Source organism: Salvelinus sp. IW2-2015, linkage group LG13, assembly GCF_002910315.2.
Source record: "Salvelinus sp. IW2-2015 linkage group LG13, ASM291031v2, whole genome shotgun sequence".
Taxonomy (NCBI): domain Eukaryota; kingdom Metazoa; phylum Chordata; class Actinopteri; order Salmoniformes; family Salmonidae; genus Salvelinus; species Salvelinus sp. IW2-2015.
In genome coordinates this window covers 38,364,805-38,377,111 of record NC_036853.1, presented here as the reverse complement: position 1 = coordinate 38,377,111, position 12,307 = coordinate 38,364,805, and the positions used below count along the sequence as shown (strand labels likewise).

The 12,307-nt window shown below is 40.8% G+C and overlaps 1 protein-coding gene across 1 annotated transcript in view; it reads left to right on the top strand.

Annotated features, from left to right (window-relative positions):
- Positions 1-2,881: 2,881 nt before the first annotated feature.
- The window catches only part of LOC111971418 (anoctamin-8-like), a 62,737-nt gene continuing 53,311 nt past the window's right edge, over positions 2,882-12,307 (top strand). The window contains 1 exon segment of the mRNA XM_023998184.2: positions 2,882-3,485. Coding sequence (XP_023853952.1) covers positions 3,326-3,485 — 160 coding nt within the window. The 5' untranslated portion in view covers positions 2,882-3,325.

Sequence of the window (12,307 nt, the reverse complement as noted above, 5' to 3'; positions counted from 1 at the left end):
CACGCTTTCAGTTTCGCGTGAATGCTGCCATCAATCCACGGTTTCTGGTTTGGGAATGTTTTAATAGTTGCTGTGGGTACGACATCGCCGATGCACTTTCTAATGAACTGTGAGCTTTATTTTGCCATTTCACAGCTGAGGAGAGGAGCTTTTTTGGTACCCTTCCCCAGATCTGTGCCTCAACACAATCCTGTCTCGGCGCTTTACAACCACTTCCTTTTACCTCATGGCTTGGTTTGGCTCTGGCATGCACTGTCAACTGTGGGACCTATATAAGACAGGTGTTAGCCTTTCCAAATCATGTCCAATCAATTGAATTGAGCCGCCCTCTGTCCTGAGCCGCCCGTCTGTCCTGAGCCGCCTGAGCTGTCCGTCGTGCTCTGAGCCGCCTGAGCCGCCCTTCAGTCCGGAGCTGCCCTCAGTCCGGAGCTGCCTTCAGTCCGGAGCTGCCCTTCAGTCCGGAGGTGCCCTTCAGTCCGGAGCTTCCCCTCAGTCCGGAGCTGCTGCCCCTCAGTCCAGAGGCGCTCCTCAGTCCAGTGGTGCCCTTTATTAGGTCCCCAGTCCAGGTCAGCGGTGAGGGTCGCCGCTCCAAAGACGCCACTTAAGCGGGCTAAGACTATGGTGGAGTGGGTCCACGTCCCGCGCCAGAGCGCCACCGCGGACCCTCCCCTATAGTTCAGGTTTTGCGGCCGGAGTCCGCACCTTTGGGGGGGGGGGGGGTACTTGTCACGCCCTGACCATAGTTTGCTTTGTATGTTTCTATGTTTTGTTTGGTCAGGGTGTGATGTGGGTGGGCATTCTATGTTGTATGTCTAGGTTGTCTGTTTCTATGTGTTTGGCCTAGTATGGTTCTCAATCAGAGGCAGGTGTCAGTCGTTGTCTCTGATTGGGAGCCATATTTAGGTAGACTGTTTTTCTTTGTGTTTTGTGGGTGGTTGTATCCTGTGTTAGTGTTTTCACCATACGGGACTGTTTCGGGTTGTTTGTACTTTTGTTATTTTCGTTCAGTGTTCATTTTGATTTATTAAATATATCATTATGGACACTTACCACGCTGCGCATTGGTCCTCCGATCCTTCCTACTACTCCTCGTCAGACAAAGAGGACGAAACCCGTTACAATTATGGGGTATTGTGTGTAGATTGATGAGGAAAAAAATAAATGTCATCCCAAATGTGGAAATCTGTTTATTATATTAGTTATATTTGAAAATATCTATATTGGTCAGTCCAAAATTCCTTTTTAATTCTGTCATGGAAAAAAATGTATTTCATATTACCAAGTCTTACTATGCCTTACGCCAGTTTTCCATGTGGACCAGTTTATCAGTGAATTCTGAAACGTTATCCAAGGATTGTTCCATAGGGTTGTGTTTTTAGGGAGTGATATTAGTTATTGTAGTATACGTTTCATTTATAGCGTTCTTAATTATGAAATTGTCAATGTTCTTTGCTTTATCCTTTGAAAATCGACACGTGAAAAGATTTTAGGGATGCGCTTGCGCATCTTCAATATGTACACATTGTTCCTCTTTGGTGCATTTACCTATCAATTGCAATCAGTTGATACAATTACAATTCTGGGAGGTTAATACCACCCTCAGACTTAGCAAGATGTAAAACTCTCCTTTTATTATATTAGTTATATTTGCCCTTATATAGTATTTCATGACAGAGTATACTTTTTTAAAGGATGTCTTCGGTGGGTTAATTGGTATTATTCTACCTACCTGTAAGATTTATGGGAAGATTGTTCCATTTAAATACATCTGTTTTCATATTGTTGAGTAATGGGATAGTATTCTTTATATATTTGTTTGTCACTTATTTTGCACCCTAAGTATTTGATCTTTTTTGTGTTCCACTTAAAGAATTGCTGTAGATCATGAGTTATTATTTTTATTGTTCCGATTTGTCATTATTTCATGTTTTTTTCACATTCATTGTTTAATATCCTGAGATTTTAGAGTATTTTGAAAATATTTTTAACAAGTGGGCCATTGAGTTTTCGATATTGGTCAGGTATATCAGGAGATCATCTGCAAATAAGATTAGTTTATATTCATGCTTACCAATACTTGTACCTGTTACATTTGGGTCATGTCAAATTCTTTCTGCAAGCGGTTCAATTGCCAGTGCAAACAGGAGGGAGAGGGGACAACCATGTCTTGTGCCACTTTCTAAAGCAATTTCATCAGATAATGTATTATTTGTGTATATCTTTGCTTAAGGAGATTTATATAATTTTTTATTGTCACGCCTTACTTTTGTAATATAGTAAATAGCCTGAAGTTTATAAACTAATGTAACAATTAACCTGAAAATGAGCCACATTTTGAGGTTACTGTAACAATACATTTCTGCTTATGCAATCATGTAAAGCATGCATGTTCAAGATAGAACCCATAGGTTATCACAGGTCAGTGGAGATCTTCACAATTGCTGTAATAATCTACACAAAATCTGGTAATGTATCTCAACTGCAATCCAGCATCGTTTGGTTGTGCTATTAGATGAAGCACAGTGATATCACACTAATCTGCTGTATACATAAACACAATATCTAACATTGTATTCCCATTTGAACTTTGCTGTGACTTTAAATGTTTGAACGCACAGTGACAGACATTTGGGTGACAATTTAACCAACAATCTGACATTGTTTTTCCATTGGAATTTGGTTGTGGTTTTACAGTAGATGGTTGAAAGCATCATGATAATACATTGGACGTTTTACTAACTTTTGTATTTTTGAGTGGGTGACTATAGGTTGTAATCTCATTGATCAACGTCTCAACCAAATAYTACCCAATTATCTACGTTGAAATGTCAGCGTGACCAGTGGGATTGGAAAGTAAATATAACACGTTTAGTATTTTGACTGATATCAGATCGGTGGTGGCGCTTCTGCTTCGGGTAGTGGTTCTATAAAAACAATTTGCTCTCTGGCTGCTTTCAGAGGTCAGAGAAAGTGAAAGGTGTATTTATTGAAATTCTCTCTTGGAGGGGAAGGAGGAAAATCACGTAATTTTATTTCCAGCGTGCATGTGTCTGTGTGAATGAGACTGGCTGTAGTCTACGCGTCGTCTCCCCTTTTCTCTTTGTCCCTCCTCGATACTTAAGAATCAACTGAGCGCTATCCATCTGCTCGCATTCTGCTGCAAACCAGGATGAGCCACCAGCACAACAACCATCACTTCACGTTAATTTAACCTCTGTCTCTCTGACCCACCGGTCGGTCGCGGTCGATGCTTTGCCTGCCTGAGATGCGATTTCGTTCTCCCTTTTCCCGGAGAGTATCGTCCGTTACGCCCCACTGAAAGAGCATGCCTGAGACCGGGGCGACAGGAGCAGCAGCTGCAGCTGCCAGTATCAGCTCCTCCGACGGCACCGAGGGCTTTTGGCACAGACACCGATCGCAACGCGAGGGAGAAAAGACAGATCCAAGTGCTGCCTCCTCGCAGCAAACGTCCTCCGGTGTACTGGGTGAGCCCGTATTTCAAAGGGTCAGTTTGGCTAGTGGGCGGATAGGACGGGTAGACGCGACGAGAAACGAGACGAGCATGGGATCACAATATAGGACCGGCGCCGCACCGTCCTTTCAGGCACATGGCTACCATAGAAACAGCCCACATCTTATATTGTTTATAGAAGGATGTCTTTGTCCTTAAATGTCACAGTATCATCGTCGCTATCTCTCTCTCGGCTAGCCTACTAAAACCCACTCCATATGTGTTGTAGGTTTGACATGTGGGATGTTTAGCCTGTAATATCCAGCAACATCCTGGAATTACCATCCACTGTGCAAAAACTGGTTGAATCAACGTTGTTTCCATGTCATTTCAACCCCAAAAATATAAACGTGAGGACTTTGAATCAATGTGGAAACTGATTGGATTTGTAAAAAGTCATCAACATAATGACATTTATTTTTCACCCAACTTTTGACCTAAATCCAGCCAATGACATGGTGGGATGTTTTGTTGATTTCACCTTGATTTCACTTAGGTGACAAATCAACCAAAAGTAAATTAAAAACTAGACGTTGAAAGCATTTTATGGATTAGGGCTACTGAGTTTTCAAATGGTCTGGTTTTAACCGTTTACCACGAAGACGTAGGCTACACAGCCTGTTTAAACTAAAACGCATTTCCCACAATGACAGTTGAATATTTTGTTATTTAAATGAAGTATTTTGTCTAGAATCTTTGGCATTGTGCCCCCTTCTTCTATCAACCTACTGGGCACACCACATTATTTCAATGTGGATAATTGGGTAATATTTGGTTGAGATGTTGATCAATGAGATTACAATATTTTTTCACCCATTCAAAAATAATTAGTTGAATTTCCAATGTGTTATCACTATGCTTTCAACCATCTAAAAGCACAAACACATTCCAATGGAAAAACAATATCTGATTTTTGATTTAGTTAGTCACCCAAATCCATCACTGTGCTTTCAACCACTTTAAATAGGAATACAATGTCAGATATTTTGTTTATTTATACAACATTTTATTGTGTTATCAGTGTGTTAATAGCAGAACCAAGTGGCCTGGATTGCAGTTGAGATTACATAAAAGTACATGTGAGTGCAAGTCATCCATACCGTTTGAGATTCTGCGCAGATTATTACAGCAATTGTGAAGATCTCCACAGACCTGCTACGACCTACGCAGGCAATCTTGAACATGCACACTTTATATAATTACCTAAGAAGACATTTATAGTTACAGTAACCTCAAAATGTGGACATTTTAATGTGGAATGTTAGCCTTAACTTTTAGGCTATTTACTGTATTAAAAAAGTAATATTTAATTGTGTTTGGTTGACAACGCAACCAAATATCAACATTTAAAGGCAATGTATCTACTGCTTTGATAGTTCCATCTGAGCCACTGTCTTAATCCCATTCTTTAACTTTTATTTGTGGTTGAGTTGGAGACATGAATCCAACATATAGTTTGTAAACTTGTCTAAGTCAATAGGCTATTTATTGTATTTCAAAATTATATTGAATTGTGTTTGGTTGTCAACGCAACCAAATATCAAAATTTGAAGGAGATGTGTCTTATGCTTGGATAGTTGGTTCCATCTGTGCCACTGACTTCCAGTCTAGAGATTAATAATTGATATGTTGGATTCATGTCTCCATCTCAACCCCCCCCCCCCCCAAAAAAAGTGAAAGAATCGGGAATAAATCAAATCAAACTTTTTAAAATGCACTTTAAATAAAGTTTGAATTATTCCTATTTTTTACCATGATTTTGGGTTGAGATGGAGACTTGAATCCAACATATCAATTATTAATCTCTAGACAAACTGGAATTAAAGGCAGACTAAGTCAGTGTCACAGATGGAACTATCCAAGCAGAAGATGCATCTCCTTCAAATATTGATATTTGGTTGTGTTGACAACCAAACACAATTCAATATCAGTATATATTACATTTGAAATCAACCAGAGCTTGAAACCCTAGGCCTATTTTATTGTCTATTTTTAGTTCAATTCTGGGTTGAATTGAAACAGATGTTAATGATTTTGCAAACGCTATATAGGCCCATTGTCTTACGTCAGATGGCATCACTCCTACGCGACGCTCTTCCCTTATCCGATCTGTCTTGTGGGACTCATCCTAAAATGTTAGGATTCCCGAGCATCCCCTATTCAAAAATGTAAACTTAGTTCCCAATCTTTGATATCACTGCACTTTTGTATGACTCTATGAAATATGCAGAATAGCTAGCTAAATTATTACACAGCAGGGGTTCAAACTYTAGAACCCAGTTACTACATTTGAATATAAAATTAGATTTTATCAAACAAAATGATGCTACATTTTATCTCTGGGACCCTCAGGATGACAAATCAGAGCAAGATTACTGAATGTAAGGACATTATTTACCTTCAGAGGTGAATACCGATCCAGTAGAGGTTAAGAGTGACTGTTGTCAGAAATCAGTCCGTAGATCAGCGTGTTTCTATGCGATCGTTGGGATCAGTTGAGTGCAGCACAAGCTGAGCTGACGGGAGGATCTCACTGCAGAACAGGCAGCGCTAGCAGCTTCTTCAAAACTCATCAATTGTGATAAAATATTGTTGCTAAAGTAGCTTGCTAACTAGCTAGCTTGTGGAGGAAACATTTGGTGTTCAGCATTGAGTGTGTGTGCTCTAGGTTAGCTTCCTATTAATTTCATATGAAGTGACTGGCTTAGAGCTACGTTAACAACCTAATGGAAAAATGTAAGCTAGTTGTCGTGCACATTGTCGAACTCCAGAAATACTGCTCTGTCAAGCACCAAACTTCTTCGCTAGATGTAGGCAACTAAGACTACCTCAGCAAAAAAAACTTCACAATCAATTACGGATTTATTGTTTTAGCATATATTCATTTGGACTATTTGAGGGTGAAATTGGGTTCATTAGGCAATGTCACCTAGGTAATATATTTCTAATGTTATGAAAACTACTTTCGAGCTATCCCATTAAAGACCGATCAGTGCAGGCGGAATCAACGCATCATTGATGATATATGAGTGAAAAAGTATGGTCACATGATTTGTTCTGTTAAACCTGCCCTTTGGAATGACTTTGAACAAATTCATTTATTCCTAAATGAAGGAGAAGCAAGAGAAATAGACTTTTAGCTTTTTTTAAATGCAGCTAGCTAGTTTAGCCTACTGAAACACCCTGCTCAAACCGAGGGATGTTATGTTAGCTAGCTGGCTATGACTATCCAACACAACACTGGAACTCTTCCGAGTCAAGGTAAGCTTTTATTGCCACTGGGGCCCGCCGGTGTAACTACTTACACCGTAACATTACTGCATGATTGTAGCGGGTTTACTAATGCGTTAGTTCTGTTAGCTATGCTGACTATGACGTTACTTTATCTAATATGGTGAGAACGATGTAGGCTATGTGTAGCGGTTTAGCTTGGAAAGGTTTTTTCACCTTGTCACATACAGCTGATGTGTTGTGCATCTTTCCCACAAGCGAAGGGAAGAGGTGAAAGGAGGAGAGCGCATAATGTAGATGTGAGAAGGAATTCAACGTGGCTGCTATGAAACTGAACTGTGTCTGTGTGATCAGGGGTGTATTTATTCCGCCAATTCTGTTGAAAAACATTTCTTAAACAGAAGCAAACGGAACAAAATGGGGATAAACATACCTGAATTTGTCCAATAGACTCTCGTTTGCAACTGTTGGACTAATGATTACACCCACTATCAGCTAGATGCAGGCAAAAGTGTGCCAGGCGGTATTGAATGTCATTGTCTGACCATGTGTCACTGCCTGTCATATCAAATTTGTCTCTCGACCTGTGTGCACCTACGTTGTAAACTTTCATTCATAGGCTAGGTTGTAGCAACCTCATGATGGTTATAGGGAACTTTGAGTATCATGCAGTAGCCTAAACCTATCGCTGTTACATTTAAACTGGGTGAATGGAATATGAATGACAGTCATCCAATATACTGTAATAGAAATAAGGCCATGCTCATGAAAAACGAATCGTCCTCCCTCATCTGAAACGGCACTGACACGCCACTGCTGTAGATTGATACATTTTCCAGTAGGTGCTGCCCAGACTGTTTTTTTTTCTTCTGATAGTGGGTATAATGTTGAAGACCTGATGTTTTAAAGGAACAAATTCAACATATTTTATACTATGTTGAAATTTGGTTACCATGATGACATAATCCTATGGTTGAAATTTCACCCTCAAAACAACAGTTTACGTTGATTACTTTTTTCAAATCCAATGTATTTTCCTCGTAGATTCCACAATAGTTGATTCAACCAGTTTGTGCCCAGTGGGACTTATGAATTAATTTGCCATGGATAGCCTATAGCCTACTCATAGCAGGAATAACCTGTTTTTGAATTTGCAACATCGGTCATATTCTGCAATTGGCGCTGGGCCTGTGTTATTTTGTGGATACAGTCCTGACTGCATGTTAGAACCGGAACTGGAGATTTGGGGAACAGCATCAGCTGCACAGAGTTGTTTTCATATGTCTGGACAGAGGGCCCGCAGAGAGAGCAGAGCACAGACAGCGTCCTTCCCCCATGGTTGTGCTGCCTGCTGCAGAATGATGCAGTGTGTGTCTTGGCTGTCTGGAGAGGGGCCATAGCCAGCCAGAGTAGGTAAGGGAGCCTAACCAAAGACTACTGGTTGATAGGATAAGCACAGTGATGTCATTATGTTTTTGCAGTGGTGTAAAGTAACAAATAAAAAATACTTTGAAGCACTACTTAAGTATTTTTTTTTTGTAGCTGTACTTTACTACTGATATTTTTGAATACTGTTACTTTTACTTCCTAAAGAAAATATGTACTTTTTACTCCAATACATTTTCCCTGAAACCAAAAAGTACTCATTACATTTTGAATGCTGGGGCAGGACAGAAATATGGTCCATTTCACACACCTATCAATATACACCTATCAATATAAAGCGTTGTCATCCCTACTGTCCTCTAGTATGACAATTGAGTACTTTTTCCACCACAGCACTTAAYTACATTTTAAACCAGTGACTTTCACTTTTAATTGAGTAATTTTCTATAAAGGTATCTTGGTGGCTATCTCTTGTAAATTAGTCATTTTCTATTAAGGTATCTTTACTTTTACTCAAGTATGACAGCTCAGCCTTTCCACCACTGTGTTTTTGATGTTTTAACAACCAGTCTGGTGTACAACCTGGTTACAATGTCTTAGGAGAAGTGGTCATATCTTGTCAGGGTAACTAGCCTACAAACATAGTGTCACACTCTGATCTGTTTCACTTGTGCTTGTCTGCACCCCCTCCAGGTGTCACCCATCTTCCCCATTATCCCCTGGGTATTTATACCTGTGTTTTCTGTCTGTCTGTGCCAGTTCGTCTTGTTTTGTCAAGTCAACCAGCGTGTTACTCCGTGCTTTTCTCTGTTTTTTGCTAGTCCTCCCGGTTTTGACCCTTGCCTGCCTTGACTCTGAACCCGCCTGTKTGACCATACTGCCTGCCCTGACCTCATGCCTGCCTGCCATTCTGTACCTCCTGGACTCTGACCTTGTTATGATCTTTTGCCTGTCCACGACCATTCACATGCCTGCCCCTTGGATTACAATAAATATCAGAGACTCGAACCATCTGCCTCCCGTGTCTGAATCTAGGTCTCGCCCTTATACATAGCCAACTGTAACCAATATGGACTAAGTCCATGATGAAGTAACTATAGATGCTGTGAGTGTATAAATATTTAGGTTAAAATGTAGGGACTGACTTATACTGATTATATTAGTCCTGCACCCATCGCTCTCTGTAAGTGTTACTATACACTGACTGTACAAAACATTAGGAACAAAGCTCTTTCCATGACATAGACTGACCAGATGAGTCCAGGTGAAAGTTATGATCCCTTACTGATGTCACATGTTAAATCCACTTCAATTTGTGTACATTCGTGGCCAAAAGTTTTGAGAATGACACAAATATTAATTTCCACAAAGTTTGCTTCTTCAGTTTCTTTAAATATTTTGTCAATGTTACTATGGAATACTGAAGTATAATTACAAGCATTTCATAAGTGTCAAAGGCTTTTATTGACAATTACATGAAGTTGATGCAAAGAGTCAATATTTGCAGTGTTGACCCTTCTTTTTCAAGACCTGCAATCCGCCCTGGCATACTGTCAATTAACTTCTGGGCCACATCCTGACTGATGTTAGCCCATTCTTGCATAATCAATGCTTGGAGTTTGTCAGAATTTGTGTTTTTTTGTTTGTCCACCCACCTCTTGAGGATTGACCACAAGTTCTCAATGGGATTAAGGTCTGGAGAGTGTCCTGGCCATGGACCCAAAATGTCGATGTTTTGTTCCCCGAGCCACTTAGTTATCACTTTTGCCTTATGGCAAGGTGCTCCATCATGCTGGAAAAGGCATTGTTCGTCACCAAACTGTTCCTGGATGGTTGGGAGAAGTTGCTCTCGGAGGAAGTGTTGGTACCATTCTTTATTCATGGCTGTGTTCTTAGGCAAAATTGTGAGTGAGCCCACTCCATTGGCTGAGAAGCAACCCCACACATGAATGGTTTCAGGATGCTTTACTGTTGGCATGACACAGGACTGATGCTGTCTCTTATACACATCTAGATGTGTATAAGAGACAGCGCTCACCTTGTCCTCTCCGGACAAGCTTTTGTCCCAGATGCCCCAAACAATCGGAAAGGGGATTCATCAGAGAAAATGACTTTACCCCAGTCCTCAGCAGTCCAATCCCTGTAACTTTTGCAGAATATCAGTCTGTCCCTGATGTTTTTCCTGGAGAGAAGTGGCTTCTTTGCTGCCCTTCTTGACACCAGGCCATCCTCAAAGTCTTTGCCTCACTGTGTGTGCAGATGCACTCACACCTGCCTGCTGCCATTCCTGAGCAAGCTCTACTGGTGGTGCCCCGATCCCGCAGCTGAATCAACTTTAGGAGACGGTCATGGCGCTTGCTGGACTTTCTTGGGCGCCCTGAAGCCTTTTTCACAACAATTGAACCGCTCTCCTTGAAGTTCTTGATGATCCGATAAATGGTTGATTTAGGTGCAATCTTACTGGCAGCAATATCCTTGACTGTGAAGCCCTTTTTGTGCAAAGCAATGATCACGGCACGTGTTTCCTTGCAGGAAACCATGATTGACAGAGGAAGAACAATGATTCCAAGCACCACCCTCCTTTTGAAGCTTCCAGTCTGTTATTCGAACTCAATCASCATGACAGAGTGATCTCCAGTCTTGTCCTCGTCAACACTCACACCTGTGTTAACGAGAGAATCACTGACATGATGTCAGCTGGTCCTTTTGTGGCAGGGCTGAAATGCAGTGGAAATGTTTTTGGGGGATTCAGTTCATTTGCATTGCAAAGAGGGACTTTGCAATGAATTGCAATTCATCTGATCACTCTTCATAACATTCTGGAGTATATGCAAATTGCCATCATACAAACTGAGGCAGCAGACTTTGTGAAAATTCATATTTCATATTCTCCAAACTTTTGGCCACGACTGTAGATGAAGAGTAGGAGACAAGTTAAAGAAGGATTTTTAAGCCTTGAGACAATTGAGACAGAGACATGGATTGTGTATGTCTGCCATTCATAGAGTAAATGGGCAAGACAACATGTAAGTTCTTTGAACAGGTCATGGTAGTACGCTCAACAGTTTCCCGTGTGTATCAAGAATGGTCCACCACCCAAAGAACATCCATAAAACTTGACACAACTCTGGGAATCATTGGAGTCAACATGGGACAGCATCCCTATGGAATGCTTGACACCTTGTAGAGTCCATTCCCCGACGAATTGAGTGTTCTGAGGGCAAAAGATGGTGCCAGTCAATATTAGGAAGGTGTTCCTAATGTTTTGTACACTTTGTGTATTCTATATTATGGGCTGTATTTCCCAGTTGGTTCATGGGGGAGAAGATGATTGGAGCTGTTAGTGAACGGTAGTTTGCAACTTCCTTCAAACTGCATGCAGATACATAACAATGGTATCCACAAGTTTATCTGACTCTGGGGAAGTAGATTGCCAAATTCCGGAACTATCCCTCTAAGCAGGYATATGCACTCTGTCTCAGCACACATCACCCACACACCCTTGGCACTGACAGGGATTCCACTTTCTCTGTTTCTTTCTTTTTACCCCTCAGCAAGGAGTCCTCCGCTCTGCTTTAAGCAGATTTAGACAGGTCCAATGTCACACAAGTTGGTTTAAATACACTCTTAGAAAGAAAGGTGCTATCTAGAACCCAAAAGGGTTCTTTGGCTGTCCCCTTAGAGAGAATTAGTAATAGCGTCTTTTTGTAGGCACTAACTCCGCCATGGCTCGTTGGACAAAGCCTATTAGGAAAATGTTTTTGTAGGGTTACTCTTCATCCGCTTACGTCACTTTTTGTGAATTGTATATAATAATAAAAAACAAATGACATACAGGCTTCATAATTCATAGTCATGTTAACTGACTGCTATTATCTCATAGAACCAAACGTATAAGATCTCCTAAGCCTGTGTTAACCTCAGACCTTAATTTCATCATTTATTCCAAAACCCTATTCTTTCCCCATTCATTTTTCCCATAGGGATGGCTGAACGAACCAGAGCTAACTTATTTCCGGGTTTTAGGACTATAGGAGAACCCTTTGAAGAACCCTTTTTTGGTTCCAGTTGGAACCCTTTCCACAGAGGGTTCTACCTGGAACTAAAAACGGTTATACCTGGAATCAAAAATGTCTCCTATGGAGTCAGCCGAAGAACACTTTTTTCTAGTAGTATACA